Source organism: Peromyscus maniculatus, chromosome 8 (assembly GCF_049852395.1).
Source record: "Peromyscus maniculatus bairdii isolate BWxNUB_F1_BW_parent chromosome 8, HU_Pman_BW_mat_3.1, whole genome shotgun sequence".
In the NCBI taxonomy this organism is placed as follows: Eukaryota; Metazoa; Chordata; class Mammalia; order Rodentia; family Cricetidae; genus Peromyscus; species Peromyscus maniculatus.
Window position 1 is genome coordinate 95,842,403 of NC_134859.1, and position 26,785 is coordinate 95,869,187.

A 26,785-nucleotide genomic window follows, 5' to 3' on the forward strand; every position below is an offset into this window, starting at 1 on the left:
CTTCCAGTTCCACTGCTGTTCAAAAGTGCAAAGGCTATGTCTGAGACTCAAGGTAGTCCCTTAAATGTGACTGTTTTTAAATGAAAAAGTTATGTTCCTAGCATGTCATGGCATGGGGTAAACCATTTACATTCCAAAGAGGAGGAAGGGAGAATAGAAAGGAAAGACCAGACCAAAGTAACAAGGAAACTCATGGAAAATACCAAACCTTCCAGCTCCATGTCAGGCATGTGGGGCTTATGGTAGCGTCATATGGGCTCTGTTGGGCTTGGGTAGCTTTGCTTCTCTAGCTCAGCTGCCTGTAACACAGGTGGTCTCTCTAGCACTGTTAGCTCCTCATTCTTCATAGGTACAGAACCAGGACCACATGGACAACATCATGTCTTCATACCAACTTGAGCCGTAGCTGAACTGCCTCCTGTGTCTTTGAGGTTGAACCTGGTAAAACACTTTGCTAGGTAACCCTGCTTGAGCGGGATTCCCTGCTGGCTCTCTTTGTTTACTCACTCTCTTTTCAAATGAAAAATTTTAGGTAATTTTGCATTGCTCTATAACCCTGCTGGATGTGTGAAATCTTAAGCTTCATGGCTCCTTTCCTGTTGTCCCAGGACTAAATCTGTGGTTTCTCTGTAAAGGCACTATTCTCTTCAACAAACACACATGTTTTGTCCCCATCTGGCCTGTCCTCAACTTTAGCTGGATTTAATTTAATTTTTTTTTTTTTTGCCAAACTATATATTTCTTTCTGTTCTCCTTCTCTATAAACCTGAGTAAGACAGTAAATAGTAACTATGCTACATCCCGAATTAGTGAGTTAGTTTTGTTGTCTCATAATTTTCTTTGTCTATGACTTTTTAGTTAAACTTCATGTATTTTCAGGATATGAGCAGAATACAGCCAAATTCTTTGCCAGAATAAAACATGAATGTCATGTAGCCCAGTTTCTGAGAGTCATGATTCCTGATACAACCTCAGACTGTCCTTTACTGTCTCCATTTTTATTGGCATTCTAGTTTCTCAAACTTGAGCCAGAATAGCTTATTAAGCTCTGCTTTTGGAATTTTAGGGCTTCTTTAGCCTGCAGCTCTCAGGTGTTCTTCTTTCCTCCTGCAAACCAGTTTCAAAGGCCTAAGAACCAATGGTCAGGCTTATCACAACAGTGACCTCACTTTTTGGTGCCAGTTTATTATATTAATTAATTTCATGCCACTAATACCAAATACCTGAGGAAAAGCAGCTTAAGAAGGGAAAAATTATTTTGACTCATGGTTTGCGGGGATATGGTCCAGCATCTATAGGGTTGAGACTGAAGTGAGAAAGATAAAGTAAAATATTGTTAATAAAAACACCAAGAAAAAATCCTTTGGCATTGTGGAACAACTTTTCTTGCTCTTGGTTGAGGCTGTGTGGGACTATAGCTGTACTCTTAAGAGCAGCAGCCAGACCCATTCCCACCTCTCTCTGGTTTTCTTTTGAGCTCCTGGGTAATACTTTCTACTGTTTATTAACTCTCTTCCTTTGATTATTTCTGTTTTTTTTAATTATTGTGAAGTGTAAAATCATGGTTACATTTATTAAATGGTTAAATGTGAAAAAAACTGGTAAGTATAATTGCTGTAAAAATTATTGTTTTTGAGATTTTGAGTTCATTTTTTTTACTGATTCATAAAGCAGAGTTCGATAGAAATGGAGCCTTTCATATATCATTGTCCATATGTCTAGGAGGCCTTGGCTTTAAGCAGTGAAAGAGCAGAAGGACAGACACTGGTTGGAGGACCCCAGGCTATATTGACTGGAAGATGTTGCACTCCAGTGCAGTGGAGTGGAGTGTACTACCCAAGTTTCCAGTGACTTCTTTCTGCCACCTTATGACAACTTAATTTCCAAATTCTGTTTTAGGGATTCATGTAATTCATTATTCATAGCCTTCTTAAGATTATATGTGAAATTCTTAATAAAACATTGTGAACTGAGTTATTCTAGTGTGTTAATATTTTTATCAGTGTTTATAAACTAATTTGTGTATATAAAGTAATTTTGTATTTAGGTGGAATCATTTATGAGATTGATAGACTTGCAAAATACTTGGCTCACTTGTAATTACTTATCCTGTACTTAATTTTATAAACTAAAGTACTGTACTTTGTTTGCAGATTTTAGAAAGAAAGAATAATGAAATCGAAGATTTGAAAATCTTATACAAAAAGAAACAAACTGAAACTGAGGAGACTATAAGAAAACTTGAAAAGAAAGGTGATGGTGTATGATGTGAATCTTCTAATGACGTTTTGAATTTATTTTAATGATTTAAAATTTAAAAATAAAATTTAATTTTTGAGATATGAACTTTCATGTGACTAGGTAAAATGTGTGTGTTTGAGAGAGAGAGAGAGAGAGAGAGAGAGAGAGAGAGAGAGAGAGAGAGAGAGAGAGAGAAGTGCAGTGGCAACTGGGATTAACAGAAAAGTCGTAAAATGCATTTCCCATTTACACCTTCATTGAGAAGAATAAAGAAAACATGGAATTAAGTATTAAATTGGCTACATTATGAACCAAGACATCAGAATTCTCAGGTATTCACAAGAGAAATATGTTTTAGAGAAAATAACTTTTGTTTGATTTTGTAAAGTTGGACATGTTTTGGAGAAAATAACTTTAATTTTGTAAAGTTGGACATGATTTAGTTCATTCAAGAGAGGAGTTCCTCCTACTGGGGTGGGAACTAAAGTTGGTGACTTGTGTGTGTGTAGACACTGGGCAAATGTTTTACCACTGCATATATCTCTAGCCCACAGACTTGTGGCTCCATGTGTCTGTGTCCACTTGTGGATCTTAGCATATGCTTTGATACAGGCTCAGAATATTTGCGTTACAGCCTTGGGATTAGTGAGAATGGAACTGAAGAATGAAGATTTGGTAAAGGAAGAGATATAGACAGTGGTAACAATGGAAGACCAAGGGAGACTTTGATCTAGGATGGTGCCAACGTTATTGGGTTTCCTCCAAAACCTGAATGTGTAGAGTGGAGAGTAATATTTCTGACAGTTTAGCAGGGCAGTTACATGTGAGAATTAAGCAGTGAATCAGGCATGTTTAGACTAATTTCCTGCTTTAAGCATTGACAAAAGTAATTAGTTCTTCATTTTTTTCTCTAATTGTTATCAGTGATAGCTAGAGTACTCTGTATTTATTTATAGATTTTCATTCTTACTCTGTTTCATATTAGGCACTTCAAATACCCTTAAGCTTGAAAAACATTTAGGCTTTAATAAATGCTGTTTTCTTACCAGGCCTACTGATGCATGTCTGTAATCCAAGCATTCACATTGGAACCTGAGGCAGGGGGATTTCAGCTTTCAAGTAACTTAGCCACATAGTGGTACCCTATGACAAGAATCAACAGCAGCAACACAAACAACAAAACAACAATGCCACACACATTTCAAGGCTTTTAAAATGCAGTCTTAGTTTACTGTTGGAGATGCGAAGTAAAATATGCTGCGTGTGCTAAAGACCAGTGTCAGGTCCTCCTGGGTCCTTCCTCCTTCTCTTATTATTGCATAGCTGAGGTATAAGAATTTAAGAAACTTTGGGGCAATAGTTCTGAAAATTCCATTTTCAAGTAAATAAAAACATAGATAAGATGTTATATTGAAGTAAAATTATGGCTTAATATATTTCATAATTTAGTTGATTCAAATATATTAAAGAAAATTTCACTTAAACTGTGGCATTTGAACTAGAGGAAAGAGGGCAATAGTTTATATAGTTTTTAAAAGTCTATTTTAGTAACGTAAAATTTGAAAATGATTTTAAACTACCTAGAAACAACAGTATATTGCTAGAGTAATGTATCCTCTATTCAGTCAGCGCACAACTTCTGTGAACTTGTCAATATGGCACTGTTATGCCTTTGAATAAAAAAAGAAGTCGACATATCTTTCTCTTCAATGAAAATGGTCTTTTAAAAGAGGAAATTTGCAAGGAAATAGATATAATGTCCTAAGTGATTCATTGGAGAAAGAAACCTGATTTTGTACAAATTAGAGGGATTTATTTTTCTCATTGCAAGGGGAGGGACCTATTTGGTGAGTGTTTTAAAAAGACGATAGCCTGCTCTCACACTCCATGAGTATTTAAAGACAGCTGATGATATTGGGCAGTCAAACCTGAAGGAACATGTCCTCGGGAGCCTGCAGAGAGAGGCTGGTTTATTTATAGTGCAGTTTTAAGATGTGGAAGAGGCAAGAGGTGGATCGAGAGAGCAGCTGGATCATAAGGAGCCAGCGTCTCCTGTTAGAGCCTTTGGCACACATCCTTTAGGTGAGAAGTTGAGCATGGTCCCTAGCCAGGCACTCATGGGATCTGCGCCATTGAGTGAACTCTTTAAAGTGAGAGAGGCCACAGTAGAGGAGAAATACTTGAGGCTAGCATGCTGTTTTAGGGAGAGAGTAAAGACTAATTAATCAAGCTCATCTATGATTATAGAAATGGCCAAAAGCAAGAAATAAGAGGGATTTTAGAAAAGTAAGACTTAGTGAAAAATTAAATTATCTATTACATGTATCATTACATTTCGATATCATCAAATTCTAATGTGGTTTAGAATTTGATGGTTTAGAATGTGGTTTAGAATTAGAACTGGTTTAACTATATTTTCATCATTTCTGACAGTTCAGATCCTTATACGTGACTGTCAAGTTATCAGAGAAACTAAAGAAAACCAGATAACAGAGCTGAAGAAGATGTGCGAGCAAAGCACAGAATCTCTGAATAATGATTGGGAAAAAAAGGTAAGCTCCTGAAGTCAGCCATGTATGCTGGGGAAGGTGTGTCTGAGCGGAGCATCCTCTGCAAGCATGGAAAGTGATTAAAAATTCAAGATAAGGTATATTTCCTTCTCAAAGTCTGTGGTCTATAAATAGTTTTTGTTTTAAAGCCATATTTTTTTTACTTATTTTTATTGAATTAATGTTTTGCATTTTTTAGTCATAGCCAGTAGATGTTAAGCAAAATGATTATGGAAATAATGGTTTCAATTTGGGATTTGGGTCATTTCTCTCTTAAAATGCCAGGCACCATTAGATAACCCAGACTGAAGTTTACAGTGCAGACTTGTTTTGATAAGTAAAATCCTTAGTGGCTAGTTCCTGCTTGCATGCACTGGTGAAGCTCTGAGGTGTTGGGATTGGGGCTTAGTGATCATCTTGGGTCACTTTTCAGTACTAGATGTAGCACACAGACTTCATCCAAATTACAGATTTAACAGTCAGATTGGAAGACGTGCTTACAGTAGTCAAACTGCCTATATTAAATTTGCAAAGTCCAAGGGTCTTTACTCTTCTTGAGCTCGAAACTGGAATGAGATTCTTGGGATTCTTGCTAGCCTGGTTCTGTACTTCCTGCCTGCTTTTGGCTTCTGTTTTCAGTATTTTTTTTTTTTTTTTTTTGGGTCAGGTGGGAATTTGTGCTGCCTTTGTTAGTCTCTAGCCTTTCTCTCTGTTCTTGGATGCTGAGTCAAATGCATCTGTTAGACTCTTCTGAACTCCTGCTTCCCCATCTCACAGTGGCGCTGGGTCCAGGGAATATACGCTGGATTCCCAGTAAGATCAAAGAAGGAATGGCCATGGGCTAAAAACAGCTTTCAACTTCTGCCCTAACATTTTCTACTGAATCCTTGTCTGCGCTCTCCCACTTTTGGCTCTGCTTCCTTTACCTTAGTTCACAGAGATTTTGTTAAGGCTTCATCCATTTAATCAACATAACATAAGAATATCAATCAATTAAGACCTTTGTATATGACGCTTGTGATGTAAATTCTTACTTATCAGCCTTGCTGTATATTCTACTCATAAACACGATCTTGGTGTTTATTGTTTGTATTGATTATGGAATCCCAAGTGAGTATCTTATTGGGATTTGCATAGGCAAGGAAGCATCTTCACATTTGTATTGTACAAATGAAATAAATGATACAGACCTTGAGTTGCTATTCACAATGAACAACAGTGAGATTATTAATATTTTTGTTTGTATATTTTGCAGACTACTAATAATGTTGTTCAATTGAGAAATACACTATCGATCAGATTTACTTACCTTCTACTCAAGACAGAAAATTCCTTTAGTATTTGCCCATCTATTGAAATTTTCTGTTAGGGAAAGCAGAGGAAAACATTGTATGCTCTTTGTATGATATTGTTACTTGTGGTTTTAGATTCTTGTTCAGATCACTTTGTGGATATAAATAGGAGTATTGGAAAATATTTTTTGAATTTCAAAATAACATATTCCATGGGCGTGAGAGACTCTTGACTTCATTGTGCAGCTCCACAATGCTGTAGCAGAAATGGAAAAGGAAAAATTTGAGCTTCAAAAGCAACATACTGAGACTATTCAGGAATTGCTGGAGGATACAAATGTGCGTCTGAATAAGATGGAGGGTGAATACATGGTGCAGACACAGTCCACAGTAAGTATTTTTCTTTTCTCTGTTTCACTGTTCACATCTATCTTACGTTCCATTTCCTCATTTTTCACTGGTAAGGATTGTACAGAAATTGTTACTAAATTTAAAGAAAAAGCATTCCTTTCTTACTTGCTACAGTGACAGTGGACAGCACCAGAAGTTCACTAAGAGGTCAGACTCTGGATTGCTCAGTGTCATATCATAATCTCTTAGGAGTGGTTGCAGATCTTGTTTTTTGTTGTTGTTGTTGTTGTTTCTTATTATCATTAACTTTTAGTTTAGAGAGAATTATTTTTTTCTTTTTAAAAATTTCTTTTTCAACTGAAGACACGAGTATTTTTTGATGATATTTAAAGTTGGTGTAAAGGAAATTAGAAGTGTTACTACTCTAGCATATTATCTTAGTAGAGCGTCATGACTGAGGCACGTATATCCACATGTCACTTGGAGAAATCACAAATCCCTAACAGTCTGGGTATCTTCTTAACTCTTTAAATGTTAAGTTTTCTCATTTCTGTGATACAAAAATAATAGTATTGGCAGTATTAAATTAATATATAAATGAAGTTACATAATAAGCTTTTAATATTTAGATTCTTTGAAAATGCAACATATAAGAATTATAAAGTTATATAAGTGAAAAATAAAGACTCAGTAAGACACTAATTAATACTTGCTTGAGGATGGGATTTTGGCCACAATTCCTTGTAAAAATGACAAAACAGATGAAAAAGTCAGAAATGAAGATGGACAAAAACCACAAGAGGTTAATAGAACTTTCTGAGTTTGTATTAGTTACATTTATGCCATTGTGACAAAATACCTTACAGAAACTGTGTGCAGAAAGAAATTGACAAACTCAGTCTACAGAACCTAACCTTCAAAGGCTCTCCCCTAGCTGGAGAGTGTCCCACCTCCTAATGGCTTCACAGGCTTCTGAAGAGGCACAGCTACCTGGAGACCATGCTTTCAAAACATGAATGAAGCTGTGGGAAACAGTTCAGATTGAAATCATAACAGCGTTGGAAAGGCGATTGAGAAGTTGAAATTGATCTGACAGGTTCAAGAAAGCACAGGACTCTGGGAAGCATGGCTGAATTGTTGCACACAACCTGGGGAGACATCAGGCAGCTCTGCAGGTCTGCAATATGGGAGTTGTGAGGTCTGTAAGAAGAGGCAAGAGTGAAGGCACAAGGATGTTGATCATAATGCTTCTGCATTTGCATGTGGTTGAAATGTCCCTGATGCAACTTTCTAAAGTGAGAGGCTAAGCTTACAGAGCACAGGTTCATCTGACTCCTCAGGGAACACTGGGTGATTATCTGGAGAGAAGAAGCAGTCTCAGAATCTGCTGCAGTTCACTAAGTGTGGTGGACAGAGTTCCCAGAGCCCTCCGAACCCTTTGAATTCTTGGGGTAGCAGGCTGTAAAGCACTACTGCCCCACCCTCCAAAGCAAACAGTGAAAAACTGATTTGCTTATAAGGAAAAGAGTATCAAGTTGCCTTTAGACTTTAAAAACTCAGTGTTCAATGCCAGAAAACAGTGGAGCCATACCTATAAGGTGCATGTTAGAAACAAAGTGTGGCCCCTAGTACTTTCCCTGAGTAATTTGGGCCTCCACAGTGGATGACTGCCTTTTTTTTCCATTCTCACTTTTGACTCATTCTTCCTCTTACTTGATCTGTCTTGGCTGTTGTGTATGTAACTTCTCTTCCATGAAGGTCTCCATTGTTTATGGCTAGCTAGTTTCTCTGGCTTAGCTAACACCATTACTGTTACTCTTGGTACTAAGGTCTTTCTTTCTTTCTTCCTTGTTGAGCAGAATTGTCCTGCCTGAGTCCTTTCCTTTGATGGCTACATTTTTTTTTATGGCTACATTTAAAATCAGCTTTCCACGTTTAGAGAATCTCTTTTCTTTAGAATATAATTTCTGATTTTTTTATGTTTATTGTTAAAAGTTACATGCTTTGGGGACTGGAGGGATGGCTCAATGCTTAAGAGCACTTGTTGCTCATGCAGAGGAGCTGTGTAAGTTACCAGCAGCTCTACCACAGCTCACAACTCTGTAGCTCCAGTTTCAGATGGTTGGATGCATCCACAGACACTGCACCCATGTGGTGCACAGAGATACATGCAGACAGACACCAGACACATAAAATAAAGGAGTCATATTTTTATAAAGATACACTTTTTTAAATAAATATTTGTCATAGATTTTAACCCTTTACACATGTGTAACAAGTATTTTACTTCACTCTGCTGTACATTGACTAGAGCTTATATGAAATGTTAAATATTAGTGGCAATCATAGTTTCTAAACCAAAGCTATTCCTATTTCAAAAGGTATGCAGACTCACAATTTGAAGAAAAGCTGCTTCTCTCTTGTCATTGTTTTGTTCATTGTTTAAACTAGCATATGAATAATGGATCATCTCATTATAGCATTCATGCATATTTTCTTCTGATTTGTCCCCCTTCCCACTCTTCTTCCTTATCTCTTGTGTCCCTCTCTGTCCCCTTGCTTCTCCCAAAGCCCCTGCTGCCCTCATCTCACATGTGTTCCATTTCCTTTTTTTTTTGACTCTCATTTCTTCTTCTTTCCTGCTGTTTCTAACTGCAGCATGCACATATGCACACGTACAGATGTACACACACGGATACATACACATTCACAAAGTAAAATCTAGGATCTGCATATGAGAAAAAAACATGGGGTATTTCTCTTTCTGAGTCTGTTATTTTATTTCATATAATGATTCCAAGTTAGGATCATTTTCCTAACTTTATTTTTTATTTATTTATTTCCTAATTTTATTTTCTCTATAGCTAAATAAAAATTTATATATATATATTATATAAAATGTATATATCCTTCCTGTTAATAATGCTTCTATCAAGAAAGATACTGATTAATATTTCATCATAATAATTTACTTATATATTCTGCTTAGCAAAAACAAACACACACATAAAAGTAAATAAAAATGGCTTCATTTCAGTTGTCTCTCATTATATTTGGGAATTAAAAAAAACAAAGAATACACTTCTACTTGCTTGTTATTGAACATGTGGAAGAAACAGGACAAAAAGAAAGAAAAGTGTCTTTGTAATAAAACCAATGTTGGAAAAGCCGTATGTGACTGTCCAGGCTTCTGTTGTCAGTCTAATGCTGGGTATTGTCATTAAAACACACAAATATAAACCTTGCATGGTGATAGGTGCATTAGTGACCTAGCACTGCCATCATAAATGACTGTGATTTAGGTGAGTTGGAATGCCACAGATATATTGCCTTAACAGGTCCCAGGCAAGCAGTGAAACTCAGAGTCAGCAGAACCTGCTGTCGTTGAAGATGCTGCAGGTGAAAGACCCTTCGTGGTGGGGGCAGGCAGTCCTTGACACTCTTTGGCCTCCAGCTGTAGCTGTGTCATCACCTGGTGGTGCTGTGTGGCTCTGTGCCAGTGTCTTCACATAGCCTTTCTGTGAGGCCAACCGTCTTTGGACCCAGGACCCTCCAACCCAGAGTGATTCATATTGAGTCTGAAAATATTATGTTTCCATTCAAATATTTCTACATCTGGTAATGGGTCTTAATGGTAAAGAATTTGCCCTGAATGTGCAAGGCTTTGGGTCCAATTTCCAGCACTGTTCCAAACAAACAAACAAACAAACAAGCAAACAAACAAACAAACAGTCATATTACTTACAAGTCTTGGATATTGGTTTCAGTATCTCTTTAGAGGAGAGGTGCAGCACAGAATATAGAATAAAGAATTATGTTGGCCGGGCGGTGGTGGCGCACGCCTTTAATCCCAGCACTCGGGAGGCAGAGCCAGGCGGATCTCTGTGAGTTCGAGGCCAGCCTGGGCTACCAAGTGAGTTCCAGGAAAGGCGCAAAGCTACACAAGAGAAACCCTGTCTCGAAAAACCAAAAAAAAAAAAAAAAAAAAAAAAAAAAAAAAAAAAAAAAAGAATTATGTCTAATTGTTACCACTTTAAGACTGAAAATACTGAAAAGTAACTAATTTGATCTACGAAAGAGAAAAACATGCTTATTCTGGTGCTTTCTCTTTGCTACAGAACTAGCTGGCAAAGGGGTGAATTTGGTATCTTTCATCTTTAGCTATTCATAACAGGACGGCTGGCACATGCTGTGTTCTGTTCGTTTATGCTGCTGGGTTTGATTATTTATTTGTTTGGGGCCTTTTGAGAGAAGGTTTCAATTTATAGTCAAGAATGGCATCAAACTAAAAAATCTACTGCCTCTGCATCCTGGATGTTGATATTATAGGTGCCTGCCTTCATGCTTGGGATTTTACCATTTTTTTTTTTATAAAACTTTAATTAATGATTCATTTAAAATAAAACAATAAAACCATTGCATGTGAACATAAATAACAATATTTTAATAACTTGTAGTCTAAGTACTAAATATAAATGTTTGTATTATGTATGTACATATATAATAAAGATATATAAACAGCTAAATTTTATAAAAGAAAAGAAATTGAATGACATATACCACTGCTTTTCACTTTTGTCAATCTTAATCTCTGGCTTAATAGAAGGTGGCTGGGTTTTCATTTACTTTTGCATTCATTCTATTATGATTTCATATAATGTCACCTCTAGAAACTGTATAGACAAAGATCAATGTCTTCATGTTATTTAAAAATAGATTTGATCTCACTGACCTACCAAGAATCAAAGGGTCTCAGGAGCTTGTTGAATTTTCAAAATTGCTACTCACTTATGATTTTTTTAAAATCAGAATTCCTCCAAGGACTAAATTTATAAATTGTGTACAAAACGTACATAAGCACATAAAAAACATATACCTACTTGCAAGAGTGTCACTTTTACCATTGACCATTCACTATGACACAATCTCTTGTTTTTGTTTAATTTTATCTCATTAAAAATGTCCAGTTATGATTTGCACCTTGATTTCATGTTGGATTAGATCGTGGCTTGAAAGCCCCCTTTAGGGTGCATGTATTGAAGAATCTACTTCCTTTGTCTGTGATTCAATTTTTCCAAGTGGTGAGAACAACTGTGCTTCTACCCAGGAGACTTAGGAGTCATTCCCTCTTCCTGGGAGCACTCAAGGATGAGCAAACTTTACATTCCTTCAACTTTGAAAAGTCACAGTTTAATTTGTAGTTCTAGTACTGTTTCCTATCATTTAAAGTTGCTTATTTATCTCCTTGATCCATATCTAAATTCGGCTTTTTCCTTGATTTGAAGTGTTTTATATGTTTAGTATCCAAATCAATTATTGGGTTTTTCTCTACTCATTCTTTTTTTATTGGACAAAATATACCTAGCCAAATTTTATATTTTAAACATTTATGTGTAAGTATTAATAGTATTAAGACATTTACTTTGTTGGACAACCATCTCTGCCCCCACTTGTATACTTTATTAATTAAATAATATAAATGGTAAATCTGTTTCACAGTAGAATTTTTATTTTTATCTATTTGGATAGAGAAGTGCACTTTGGATCTAAAAGGTCATCTTCAGAGAGATTTCATTCTGGTTTTGGAACTTTGAAACATTCTGAAAGTTCAATTTTAAAATGCACATTCTGACTTTGTTATAGGTAATAATAAATGCAGAGAATCATTGAAAGAGCAGGATTGAATTCAGAATTCATCAGTGCTGCAGAGAGCTTGTGAGCAGCTCCTGATTTAATAACTAAGCTAGGCAGAGTTCAAGACCTGGCTTCAGATAGAAGACAGGACTGTCAGCGAGAATTAGGTCCTCTGTTGTACTTTCAACGTTTGTGCTTTTTGTTGAGTCTTGTTTTATTTTATGGCCATTTATTGTAATTTTGTCTAAGCAATTTATATATTTTGACATTGACAGTAAATTTTTAATAGGAGTCTTAGAGATTAAAAACTTTCTTCTCAAACAAATCCTAAAACACTATCTCCAGTCCTAAGCAGGATTTTCCCCCTGCGCTAGGAACTGAGTATAGGCAAGTGCACTGTCACTGAACTGTGTTCCTGTCCCTCCACTCCTCACTTTTTTACGTTTTTAACCTCATAGAGACTAAACACCCATACTTCCTACGACTTATTTCCTTCTTGTTGAGTGGGTCCAATTAGAGAGCTGTCAGTTACTACCAAGGTATTCTTACCACTACTACAGCCTTTTCATTATGGTGTTATGCTGGCTGTTGTTGTGGTTTGTAGATGTCATAGCTGTTGAGGGCTGTTGGTTGTTTACCTTCTTTGGAAGCTTGCATGGCTTCTTCTGGTACCATGAACACTAGTCCTTGGAGAGGAGGCATTTAGGTTTGCTCCAGGTCAGAAGCCTCTGGGCTGAAGTGTGTGGTGTCTTCAACTGTAGAGATTTACCTTCTACCTCTGGGGATGATCAAAGGCAATAGCAGTAGTAATCTATAGTGGTTTGGGGAGTCCCTTGGGCAAAATTGACCAACTCAAAATAGGGACTCTCATGCTTTGAGTTGGATAGAGTTTTATTAGATGGTCTTTGTCTATTGGAGGGAGCATTCTTAGCTCAGACAAGGAAACTTCTTTAAACTATATATGTATATTTATGTACAGAGTTTTGTGTATTAGAGGTGTCTCAGTTTGGGTTTTTATTGCTGTGATGAAACACCATAACCAAAGCAACTTGAGGAGAGGGTTTGGCTTACAATTCCACATCACTGTTCATCACTGAAGGAAGTCAGAACAAGAACTCAAATAGGACAGGAATGTGGAGACAAGAGCTGATACAGAGGCCATGGAAAAGTGCTGCTTACTGGCTTGCTCAACCTGCTTTCTTATAGAACCCAGGACTACCAGCACAGGGTTGGCCCCACCCACAATGGACTGCACCCTCCCCCATCAATAACTAATTAAAAATATGCCTTATGGCTGGATCTTCTGGAGATATTTTCTTAATTGAGGTTCCCTCCTTTCATATAACTAGCTTGTGTCAAGTTGACATAAAACTAGCCAGGACCTGTCACAGGTAGCAAAGTGTGGGCAGGGGCAATCTTTTCCTCACCCGTGCCACCACATAGTAGACAAGGTGAGTAGGGATCAGCTTTCCTGCTCACACACTTTTAGGTGGCCTCACCTGCATCCCTGACCACAGGGTCAGCTCTAGTGTGCTTCCCAGGTGAGGTGCATGCCTGTGGTAAGGAATGAGGCCATCTTTCCCAAGTGTGTGTGGGGCAGCTCTCCTCTGAGGGGCAGGGCCAACTCTCCTGCTGTATTATCCAGTGAGGGCCAGGGTCAGCAATTCTAGGGCCAGTGAAGGGCAGGGCATAGTTCAGTGACCCCCTTTGCTAACAGAGGCCATGGATATCAATCATCATAGACCCCAACCAGAGTTATGAATTGGTCTATCATACACCTCATCTATGAACTGTTGGAGCTGGTGAAGGGGACTGACTTACAGATCCCAAACAGTAGGCTCTCCAGGACACAGGACAAACACAGGTTATCTAAGAGGAGCCCCAGTGAGAACCCATTATTGGTGGTGGTGGTGGTGTAGCAGAAGCCAATGACTTGTGGCAAGGAATACTTGCAAGTAAAGATGAATGGATTGATGAGTAAATTGTGTGACTCAATGGGCCACATTACAGCTTCCACAACAAGATTCTTCTCTCTCTCATTTTGTTTCTTTGTTTTGTTTGGTTTTTGGTTTTACTTTTATATTTGGTTTTTTGGGGGGTTGTTGCAAGGCAGAGGGCAGATTTGAGGGGACAGAGAGATAAGTGGGATCAGAATACATAATGTGAAATCCACAAACAATCAATAAAAGTTAAAAAAAACTTGCCAGGACAATAGGATTTATTTTTAGATAAATCGGTAATAATATCATTCCTTACAACTTTTTGGACATTCGTACTGTATTTTACCCTCCTCCCTCCTTCTTTTATATTTTCTTTTGACATTATGCACTTAAGAATGCTTCATTTGAGCATAGAATTGTGTGTGCAAAACAGTGTATGCTCAGAATTTATTTTAAGATAAGTAATCAAGGAGTAGCTGACACCACTCATTTTTCTTCTTAATTAAAATTATATATGTTACTCTGTATACAAGTATTTGTATGTTAAGTAGAGAGTTAATGCAGAGGAAACTTTGACTTACTTTCAATAGCTGTCTGCATCTCAGAAATCATGCCAACATTTACCCATAGTTAGATCTTTACGAGTGTTCACTCTAAGATTTCCGTAACAGCTAGCTTTATCCTTTTCAGTCTTATTGGCTCACCTCTCTTCCCCTTTCTCCTAGCTTGATTGGCTGCTTTTCTTTTTTTTCTATTTCTGGATCCTTTTCCTGATTTCATTCTCTGTGTCCTTAGAGACAATTGTTCTCTTTGACTCAGGCTCAGGACCACATAATCTGTCAATCCTCATAGTCAGTACCAAGTAGACTGTTTTTATTCTTTTTTTGTTTTTGATCTTGGATCTATTTGTGGTCTGCCAGCCTGTCTATTTACCTACCTATCCATCTGCCCATCAGGCATCTATCTTGCGTCTATATTGTCGACCTACCTATCTACCATCTAACTGTGATCTGCATTTTACTTACATATTCTTTGAATTATTTGCTAAGGATTTGTCTGAAGAAATAATCTTTGCTAATCCAGTAAAATACGGTCTTAGGTGTGTTGCAGGTGGTGTGGCATCAGATAAAAACTTCACTTTGAAAAGTGGTATGAACTTGAGGGAATGTGCCACCTTCCATGTTGTAGGGACAGGTGGGGGGATTATTCTTAATCTCCATTATTTATGAAGTAATTTTGAATGTAGTTTTTTATAATTTCATGATGCTAGAATAGGAATTTTTATACAAAGATAAATGTAATTTGGTAGAACTTAAAAAAAATCAGCCTACAGAAATATTAATCAATTCAGGATAGAAAAAGATTATTCATGAGTATTATAGAATGACATGATTTAAATTTTAGTTGTTATACTCTGTTGTAGTGTAATAGTATTCATTATGCAATGAAGTTTGAAATGCAAACATATGAAGGTAATCACATATTAACCTACTTACAAACCCACGAACATTGCCACTAGAGGATGGGGTAGGTAATGACTTTTATTTCTAGAGCATTCTAGGTATATATTTTATTTTTTAGTGTTATTTATTTTTATGCATTCAAATGTTTTGCCTACATGTATGTATGTGCACATGTGCCTGGTACCCATGGAGACCAGAAAGGGCATTGGATTCCTTAGACAGTCAGGAACCACCAGGTGGGAGCTGGGAACTGAACCTGGATCTTCTGCAAGATCAGTTAGTGCTTTTAACTACTGAGTCATTGCTTTATCTCCTACTTATATATTTTAAAACAGACTTTTTGGGAATGGAGAGATTGTCTCAGTAGTTGAGAGTGCCTATTGCTCTTCCAAAGGACCAATATCTGGTTCCCAGCACCCATGTTGATTGGCTCACAACTGCCTGTACCTCCAGCTCCAGTTGCTCTCATAGTCTTCTGTCCTCTGTAGGTGCCCCCACATATGTATGCATATGGGGACACACACACACACACACACACACACACACACACACACACACACCTAAAAGAAATAATTAAAACTTGATTTTTTTTGAAGATTTTTTTGTTGTATTTTAAACCTGATGCCTTTTGATATTAATCTAAGTCTACCAGGGCATATATTCAAGACCTGACTGGATAATGAGCTAAGGGAAATTTTGTGATGCTGTGTTGTGATTTTTACCACCTTAAAGATTATCTAGTATGTTTTTGAGTCTTACTTTACTTGGAATTAATTGCTTATAAAGGAGCTTAGAAATGAACAGGTTTCACCACCTCACCCCTGTTGTCATACGTTACTCCTGTGTGTAATGCCTATAACCATCACATTTTAACACAAATCCTGCCTTACCAGTGTTTGTTAGCAGCAACAATTAAGAGGGCTGGAGAGATGGCTCAGTTCTTAAGAGAAGACCTGGTTTTGGTTCCCAGTAGCCACATGGCAGCTCACAATGGCCTGTAAGTCTAGTTCCAGGGTACCTAATGCCCTCTTCTGGCCTCCACCGATACCAGCCATGCATGTGGTAAACATATGTCTGTGAGGGTAAGCTTTGATGATGATATGATAGACACAGTGAAGTGGATTTTGGTTAGAAGATCTTATGTTCCATGATGCTGGTTATCATTTTGCCAGGAGAGTGATTTGCTAAGTTTTAGTTTTCTCAATAGTTAAAATTATGTTAGTAATTCCTGTCTCATAGTTGGGTGTGGTGTGTGTTAAATGGCCTACTGCTTGCTAACACTTGTTGATACTGTACATAGTTTCTGGCCTACAATGAGAACTCACTGCTAGTTACTGTCATTATCTTCTTCATTGCAGAATGTTAATGGCCAGTGAATTCTTGGATATTCAGTTTGGGAAGATATTTGCATATGCTCACATTTAGTATGATATATTATGGCCATCCTTTTTTTCTCACCTTTTTATTGTTGTTAAAAATGCCTAACATAATATCTACCCTCCTAACAATATTAACCATATACACAGTACTGAACAGCAGATTTCTAGGACTTCCAGTTTTCTGTGACTGACTCTCCTTGTATGTGAACATCAGGTCCTCTTTTTCTCCTCCCCAGTGCTACCATTCTACTTTCTGTTTCTATGGATTTCTGACTACTATAGACACGCAATGTAATTGGAAGCACTCAGTGTTTGTCCTTTTATGACTATCTTATTTCAGTTAACATAATGTCCTCAGGGTTCATTCAGGATGCAACACATTGATAAATGTTCTTTTTTAAAAAGAAAAGGTCTTAACATGTAGCCTTGATGGCCTGGAGCTCACTATGTAGATCAGGCTGGCTTTAAACTCATGGAGATCTGTTTGGCTTTGCCTCCTGGGTGCTGGGATTAAAGGCATGTGCTACCACACCAGGCCAGATTTTCCTTCTTTCATGGCTATGTGAAGTTGTTTCTACATCTTAGCTATTGGGAATTGTTGCAGGATGAACATGGAATCTCCAGTAGATCTTTGAGATCTTAATTATATTTTAGGGTGAAGAGATGGGTAACTATCTCCAGAAATAAGGTTGGTAGATCATTTGGTGGTTATATTTTTAGGATATTTTTCTTTTAGCAAACTTTATTTTCCATTGCGGTCACAAGTTTTAAATCTTTTAAAAATAGGTTTTTTTTTTAAAAAAAAATTAATTCTTTTAAACATTCTTGACAATATCATGGCTCTATGTGATTTCTGTAATTCCCAATGTGATTCTGTACATTCATTTCCAGGCTACCCTCCAGCATCCCCTCCCATTCCTACCAACTCCCTTTCCAGCTAGTCTCCCATCCTCATGTATTCCCTCCCTTCAGCCATCATTCCTCCCTCTCTCTATCCATTCCTCATCTCTCTCCCAACCTGTCTCCCTTCTCCCCTTCTCGTCCTCCTCTTCCTCCCTCCCTTCTTCTCTCCATTGATCTCTACCTCGAACTGTCATTCTCTGGCCTGTGCAGATAGTCACAGCTGCTGTGTTCACAGTTGCTGGCCTTCTATCCAGAGCAGGGCCCAGTCCCTTGGTTCTCATAGTCTTTCCACCTCTCCTATCCTAGTGTTCCTTGTGCTTAGAGAGGCGACACTTGACATGTTTGGGGCCAAGCATTCAGTAGTCACTTGTTCTCAGCACTTCTACCAGTGTGGATGCTGCCATTGCCGAAAGAGGCTGCTCTGACCAAAGCTGAGAGCTTCCCCAGTAAGTGAGTACAACTGTAAATGAGAAGGCAGTTTAACTACATGCGCATTTAGTGAAACATCAGCAAGACATTCCTCCCACGGCACTACCTGTGATCTCCATCACCACAGGCTTTTGAATAGTCATATACCATTCCATATGGGGGAAAATCTCAAAAGCAATCAGAGGAAAACTATCCCCAGAATATTCATGCTACTATTGTACCTCTGGGCATATTTTGCCATGAAGTTCTGCATTATAGCATCCAGGGTTTATAGCTGGGTGTGACCATTGATGAGTCCCCCCCCCCCCATCAGCCTGCAGGAAAGAAGCTTCCAACTGAGTTCTGGCTTGGTTTTTCTGTGTTCTGTATTCAGAGTGCACTTTCTGAAGCAGTTGTGTCTTACTGTAGTTCTGGTGAGCAGTGACAATATTCTCACTTGTTTGGGAACCTCTGAAAGTTATCTGGCCAACAACTCATAAGGGAGTATTCTGCACTTGCCACTGGGATTCCAGCTTGAAATCCTTGACTTCTGGGAGCAAAGTTAACCACCTATACAGAGTACTTCGTTCAAGTTCTTTTTAAAGTCAGACTTGCATTTAGCTTATAAAGTAACAGGCTTTTCTGTTTTCATGCCTCCATGTTTTGCTTGACTCTCTCCCTCTGCTTTCCAATGTCTTCCTACCCATACCCCCTTTAAATGTTTCCTTCTCCAGTCTTCCCACCACCCTCATCTCCCTGACCCGTCTGTAGCCTCTCATGGTTCCTTTGTTCCTGGCTCCTATTGACACTCCAACTTAAATGCACTTGTCCAAACATTTCAGTCTAAGATCTGCATATGAGAGGGTATACAGTGTTTGTCTTTGGGGGCCGAGGTTACTTCCCTCACTATAATATTCTTGCCAGTACGGTACAAGATTTTCATTTTCTCCACATCCTCACCAACATTTGCAGTTCTCTTATTGGAGCATAGATAGCAGTTGCAAATGAATGCAGACAAGTAAGGATGTGTGACTGTCTGTCACCAGGGTCCTTGTTAGTATTGTGGAGATTTACAGAATCTCCAGATGTCTAAGGAAATGACCACCAGTTCAAACCATGGCTTCCAATAGGAAAATGACAAGGAGTACTTCTGAGCACTTGCTTTATTTAGCAGGTGTAGTCAGTGACTACATCTTGCTCACAGATACCTTTTTAGGTCCCATAAAGTTTTAATGGTTGATCAGTACCCAAATTAAACTTTAGAGTTCACTTTATCATTGTTGTTCATCTTCAGTGCCACTGGGCATTTGAGATCACAATACTGTTTCAATGTCTATTGCTCTTTTCCCTTGAAACAGTGAGTGTGTTTCCAATCATCTATTTTCTTTCTCTTATAAAAAAGTAATCTGTACTTTGAGCTGAGCATATTCTTTCTTCTTCACTGTATTCAGGTAGTAATATTGTAGGAAGAGGCTGTTTTCTGGCTGGCAGAGACTTTTTCCTTAAGCAAAGTCTGTTGGTTTGTCTGCAGCAATTCAGCCCCTTGCTCCTGGTTTATGTCTTTGATGACTAGGTTATTTTCTAAGAGTTCATAATGACCACTCTTTTATGTCTTTTACTCTGGGTAATCTTTGTCTTGACTTTGAAATTCTTGTTCCCTGTCTCTCTATAGGAGACAAGGAGACCCGACCCTCACTTTGTGCAGTCTCAAGTCTCAGCTGCCTTGGCACCCTTTGCTCTGACTTCTTGTCCACTCCTCACTCATCATCCAAGATTAGAAAATACCTCTAGGACTGAAAAGGGGAGGAGGCAACTTAGAAAATGCTAATTCATCTTTAGTGTTATTCTTCTTTCTTACATCCAGTCTGCCTTGGGCATCCTCTAACACCTACCTGCTAATTTTTTCCAGACTTATTTCTGTGTTTCTAGTTGTTCTGAATGGGAGAGTGATATTCTGTAGCCACCCCTTTATGAAGAGAACATTCTCCCTACAGTCACTGATATGGAGTTGCAGTTCTGCTTTCCTCCCTATTGCCTTTTCATCAGTTCCTGAAAAGAAGGACTCCAGATCCCCTTGATTCCACCACTTAACACTGGAGAGCAAAGACTCCCGTTATGTTCCTGTCACACAGTTACTGTGTAGGAGCCGGAGTAGGTCAGAGAACCTTAAACATTCTGCTCATCTTCTTAAGGACTGCTCAGCTCAGCAAAGAGGCAGAGGGGATGTAGTGGGTTTGAATGAAGTCACATGTCTACTCTGGATCATTTACAAAATTCATCAATGTGCTGTTTTTAGGCAGATAGAATGATTTTCACTTCACAGATTTGGAAGTTGTTGCACCAAAATTTAACCTGCCTATCTATTCAGTTTTCTAATGAAGAAAAGGTGAATGGGAGAAAGGTGTTGGGTTTAACAGTAATGTTGAAACTTTATCTTAACTCTTTGTCATAGAAAAACAATAGAAAAGAAATGCCACACTAAGCTTTCCTACACACATTTATTAGAAGTGTAGTTGTTAAAATGGAAACCAGTTGTCTCTTGGTTACTGCTGGTTTAGCATGGTTTTGATTAAAGCATCCAGAAGCTCATAAACACCTTTATTTGGGGATTAAATGCAGTCCTGCCCAAGTGATGAATTCAAAATAACTTAAATACCAAATAATAAACAGGCAATTTATTTAATAACTTAAATACCAAATAATAAACAGGCAATTTATTTAAATGTTGCTTTTCAATACTTTAGAAAAATAGAGAACTGCTTTAAATGAAATAGAAAAACCATTACAGATGAAATGAATAAAAATTTATGGGATAAAATATTCCTGTATACTTGCTAATCATGACTATTTTATGTGGTATTCCTGGCATTAATATAGAAGGTTATGGATTTCATTTTTGAAATGTCATTATTAAAACTGTGTGAGAGAAGGACAAATCTAAACTATACTGAGAAGGGCTTGCAGTCCACCTGAGGAGTGGGCCTTGTCTCTTTGCTCTCATAGAAAATTGTCAGCCTCAGTAAACATTCTATGAAGGAGTGAATGGTTGAGTATGTATAAACAGGCTGGTAATTTTATGGTAAATAATGGTTTTTAAAAGATTTGGTTAGTTTGGAGAGTTCTATTTTACCAATATTATGACTCATTTGTCCATATTATTCTGATAGGCAATATGTTTCTTCAGAGTGCTTACTGGGCCACATGCTTGAAAAGCTGGTTAGAGACCTTCCTAACGATTGTTCTTTCAGAACCACATGATCAAAGAACTGGAGGGCCGCGTCCAGCAGCTGACGGGGGAAGCAGAGAACAGCAACTTACAAAGGCAGAAATTGACTCAAGAAAAACTGGAGCTTGAAAGATGTTACCAGATGACATGTAGTGAATTACAGGAGCTGAAGACGAGGTACTGCTGAGTCAGCTGTCTGTGGGCCCAGCGCTGACTGACTTTATAAATGGCCTTGGACAGGCAGGCAGACTAGCAGCAGTAAATCCTAGGACATTCCTACCAAAATAGGATTGTTTACAGATTTCTAAAAGTAGTTTAGAACATAATGTTTGAAACCAGTTGATGAAAATTTGGATACTTACTTCATATATTGAAAGATAATGTACTTGAATTTAGTTAAGATATCCATTTTAGAGATTGGTTCCAAAAATATAGAAAATTGTTTTTTTATCCTACTGTTTTAGGCGTAACATACTACATAAAGAGAAAGAACATCTTGTAAATGATTATGAGCAAAATGTGAAATTATTAAAAACCAAATACGATTCTGACATAAACCTCCTGAAACAAGAGCACGCGCTTTCAGCTTCTAAGGTATTGTACATGTGGGTAGCCACATTTACACGAGTGTTCAGCTGTGGCCAGCCATATAGCAGCCGGTCATTTCCATGTGAAATTAGCCCCATCTACATTTTGTTCTAGAAATCACAAGACTTCGAAACATTTGCTGCTGTTTAGAACACCGAAAACTCTAAATGTCTCATAGCTCACACAGCACTTAATAGTGCCCTGCTGGGTACTGAAGGTTTAAGAAAGGAATTCTCAGACATGCTTCCGGAAGTGCCGCTGCTCCCATACAGTGCTGTGCTTTGAAATGCTTGTTTTTTTGTATTCTCATTTTTAAATTTTTAAAAAATTTCTATAAAATTTTAATTCAGTGTTACATTTTCTTTTTTTTATTTTTTTTTTTTGGTTTTTCGAGACAGGGTTTCTCTGTGTAGCTTTGTGCCTTTTCCTGGAACTCACTTGGTAGCCCAGGCTGGCATCGAACTCACAGAGATCAGCCTGCCTCTGCCTCCCGAGTGCTGGGATTAAAGGCGTGTGCCACCACCGCCCGGCCAGTGTTACATTTTCATAGCATTAAATATATGCAGATTTTAATTTACATTTTTACTTTAAAATATGAATTTTTGGCTTCAAATAGTATTCTAATTTCTGCTCAGCCCAATGTCCCTGTATAGTTAAAGTAGATTTAAGTTTCATACTATGTTTAAGATAGTTTTTATTCAGATTTAGATAACTTCAATTCTGACTGAACACTCAGGGGTAAATGGTAGCTTTATGTCAGTCAGAAGTGGAACGGTACAAAAGTCAGTGCTCTGCTCTCTGTTCTGCCATCCTCACAGACATCTGGAGTGATTGAAGATCTGGAACAGAACATCTGTCAGTTAAAGCAGCAGATCCAGGAGTTAGAGCTTCAGAGGAAACAGCAAGAAAAGGTGAGTGTGCACTTCTGCCCGATCCGTGTCCTTGTTCCTTAGCTTTCTGTGTGCATGGATGGGAGTCATTAAACAGGAACTTAGATGAAGGCATTGGGGTGGAGCCGTTGCTCACTGTATTCCTGGCACTTACCACACACATGAAGATGCTTCTATAGAGAGAATAAAAGACAATTGATTTGAAAGATCTCTTTTTTTAAATGTTCTTTTTTTCCCTTTTTTTAAAATTTATTTATTTATTAATTTTTAAAATTACACTCATGATATTAATCACATTTGTGGTATTCATAGATTACATTCACATTATTCATTCAATTATATATATATATTTATATTTAATTTTAAATGTCGAATGTCATTTCTTGAAGTGGGTAGGAGGTCTTAAATACAGGCTTACAGCACAAGGGGAGGACCCTAGAGGGCAGAAGTTTGCTACTGATGTTTTACAATCTTGCATCTAAGCTGTTGTTGCCCATTATTCAGGATACACAGACAAGGAACTTCCCTTAAGCATTCAGGAGGGTGGAACCTGGCAGGGAATTAGCACTGGGAGGATATCAAGGTCAAGGTCTGCAAGCAAGGCAACAGTTACCCAAAATGGGGGCCAGGGCCCTGCAGGTCCCCCTTTTATTAAAAAAATGAGCTTCTGACTTGGGTTGTGTGGGATGTCAGCAGGTCACCTTACCCGTCATAGAGACGCCTGCCCAGGCCACACAGGTGGTCTGTCTTAGGTTGATGAGTGCCCCCCAGGCATTACCCGTCTCTGAATAACTCATTATCATACTGGCTCAATTGTGTGTGAGCTGCATGGTTGAAAGATCTCTTTTTAGACATTAGTTTTGAAATAAAACTTTGAATGATTTAAGAATGAGATCTTGAAATTCTCAGGAAAATAGATGAATTTGGAAATTCTAATACCAAGCAGGGTGACCCAAGTGTATAAATATAAACCCTGAATGTTTATTCTCATATGTATATAGTTCCTAGCCCATAATATGTACATCTGTGTGTGCAGGAATGTGGCTAAAACATAACAAACAAGAAAGGAGACCAGGACATGATAAAGGGAGATGGGGTTGGGAAAAAGTGCATATGGAGCATAAAAGAGAAAAAGATATGGGGATGAGAGCAAGGGGGCTCTGAGTAGCAGAGGAGTGGGTAATATGAAGGGGAAGGAAATTCTCCTAAAATACTTTGTTCAAAATGCCACAATGATATCTAATATATTGTATGTTAATTTAAAATAAAATTATTAAAATATATTAAATGTAATATATTAAACAATATATAATATATTAAATATAAATTAAATATTTTACTATGTTAATATTTTTTAAAGATTTATTTATTTTATTTTATGTGCAGTGGTATTTTGCCTGCATGTATGTCTGTGTGAGAGTGTCACATCTCCTGGAACTAGAATTACAAACAGTTGTGAGCTGCCATGTGGGTGCTGGGAATTGAACCCAGGTCCTCTGGAAGAGCAAGCAGCCAGTGCTCTTAACCATTGAGCCATCTCCCCAGCCCCTATATTAAATATTTTAAAAATTAAGTTCTAATGTTTATTATTTGGTATGCTGTCAATAATGTGCATCATCACTGGTGTGTATAGGGGATATATTAAATTAAATATGTATATATTATTTGCTGTTCTTTCTACATCTTATTAGTATAGTATGCCATCAGATTTTTGTTTGATGTAGAATAGTCTCTTATGTAAGTGTATTTTAGAACAATTCTCCCTTTAAGTTCTCAAACTCGGCTGTCTTCCCTCCCCCCTTTCTCTTTTTTTCTCATAGCATTAATTTTCTCTCAAAGAGCATCAAGAATGAGGATATGAAGTAACTTCATAATTATCATTGCCATCTTGACTTAGTTACTCATTCTTAATCTTACAATCTTAAAGGTCACAACAATCCTTGTACTTGAGGACAGCAGTCTTCATACAGCTAAGGTTTCATGTCTTGTAATATAAAGTTGCTGATGTCCCTTCTTGTGACTTAGAAAATTAGGTGCTCTCTTAGTGATAAACAAATAACATGCAATACTCTGAAGTAAAGTTTGATATCAAGTACATTCATTGCTTTTATAGGGTCACTAATTTTATTAACTTTAGAGGTAATATTGAACATACTAAAAGTAAACATTTATTATTCACAGGATCAAGAAAATAAGTTTCACATGGAAAGGAACCATTTAAAACACACCTATGAGAAAAAGGTAATATGTTTGATTGGAAATTATAAACATTTAAAGTAACAATTTAAGCAGTTAAGGGGAGCTGATTTATTAAAGTAATATATTTATTCCATCCTGTCAAGAATTATTTGTCTCTAACTTATTTTCAGCTAACCAATATAATCAAAGTTTTCATGTTTAGGAACAGCTTCTTTGGCTCAGTTACTAATCACACCAACATTAAAGCTCCAGTTTTATGCTCTGGTAGCTGAGTGAAGACCATCATTGGCTAAATTGTTCTTACAGACACCTGATTTTTATTTTATTTCTACAAGTTTGACATAATTGAGATTTATATTGCATTCCTATGTATCATCCATGTAATAAAAACTATGAATATGTAATGAAAAATCCTAAATTAGTGAAAGCATTGACTACTTAAAACTCAACAGTTTCTTAGTATTCAGAATCATTCATATTTTCATCAATGTATTTTAATATTCCTATTATCAGTAGTAACTAATAATATTAATACTTTATGCAGCAATATACAGATTTGTGATTGACATTTCAGTTCTGAAATGGTTTGCTATAAGACATGGAAAGTACAAGTGCTGTGGGATGGTCTGTATGTCAAATTACCCTGATTGGTCAATAAATAAAACACTGATTGGCAGTGGCTAGGCAGGAAGGATAGGCGGGACTAACAGAGAAGAGAAAAGAAAGAACAGGAAGGCAGAAGGAGACACTGCCAGCTGCCGCCATGACAATAAGCATGTGAAGATGCCGGTAAGCCATGAGCCATGTGACAAGGTATAGATTTATGGAAATGGATTAATTTAAGCTATTAGAACAGTTAGCAAGAAGCCTGCCACGGCTATACAGTTTGTAAGCAATGTAAGTCTCTGTGTTTACTTGGTCAGGTCTGAGTGGCTGTGGGACTGGCGGGTGATAGAGATTTGTCCTGACTGTGGGCAAGGCAGGAAAACTCTAGCTACATACAAGTAGTTGAAAAACCAAATGTTTTGATAGTTTTGTTATCATTTTTAATATTTGCCAAATGAATCTACTTATAAAATATTCATATAACAGAAAATGAGGTTTACCCTTCCATTAAAATATATATCAACTAAAGCTAACCCTGGTGTGTATTGTAGCATTCTCAGTCCATTTTGTAACACATCTTTTTTGTCCACCTCGTTTCTCTATAGATATCATTTCAATGCTTACATTAGACAAGGCATCATATTAGGTAATAAGATGAGGCTGGGAATAATTAGGCACTCTGCCTTCCAAGAGCTTAACACATCCAAGAGATGTATAGGATAGAGTATGGTTGTCATTTACAAAAAAGGATTTCTTCTGATATATTGATCTATGTTTATGTACTTTCTATAATGATTTTCTTACTTATTATAATTCAGTGCAAGGTGTTTATTATATTTTATACCTAAAAATGGTATCTGAAGAGGAAGAGGAAATAATGTTTTTATTGAAGTATTTCAGTTTCTATTGCTGAGAAATGCAGTTTCCTAAATATTTTGCTTACCCACCAACCGACAAACAAACCTGAAGTCTTCTCCACTGTGTAAGGCACTGGGTTAGTCTGGGTGGACTTTTCATTCACTGTGCCCTGGGAAGACCTGGCTTCTCTTCCATTATGGAACCCCTTTCTGGCCTACTGCTCTGTTGCTGTTTGTGCCAACTTTCTTCTATCTGCTG

The 26,785-nt window shown here is 37.4% G+C and overlaps 1 protein-coding gene across 11 annotated transcripts in view; it reads left to right on the forward strand.

The window, feature by feature from the left end:
- Cep112 (centrosomal protein 112) overlaps window positions 1–26,785 on the forward strand; it is a 432,181-nt gene that overhangs the window by 82,965 nt on the left and 322,431 nt on the right. For 10 of the 11 annotated variants that reach the window (XM_076543620.1, XM_076543621.1, XM_042283013.2 and 7 more), the window contains 7 exons: window positions 2,154–2,253; window positions 4,675–4,793; window positions 6,329–6,472; window positions 21,409–21,563; window positions 21,851–21,980; window positions 22,793–22,885; window positions 25,046–25,105. In XM_076543620.1, the coding sequence (XP_076399735.1) occupies window positions 2,154–2,253; window positions 4,675–4,793; window positions 6,329–6,472; window positions 21,409–21,563; window positions 21,851–21,980; window positions 22,793–22,885; window positions 25,046–25,105 (801 nt within the window). Of the gene's footprint in view, window positions 1–2,153; window positions 2,254–4,674; window positions 4,794–6,328; window positions 6,473–21,408; window positions 21,564–21,850; window positions 21,981–22,792; window positions 22,886–25,045; window positions 25,106–26,785 lie in introns of those variants that run through there. The other variant, XM_076543629.1, reaches the window with a different exon arrangement.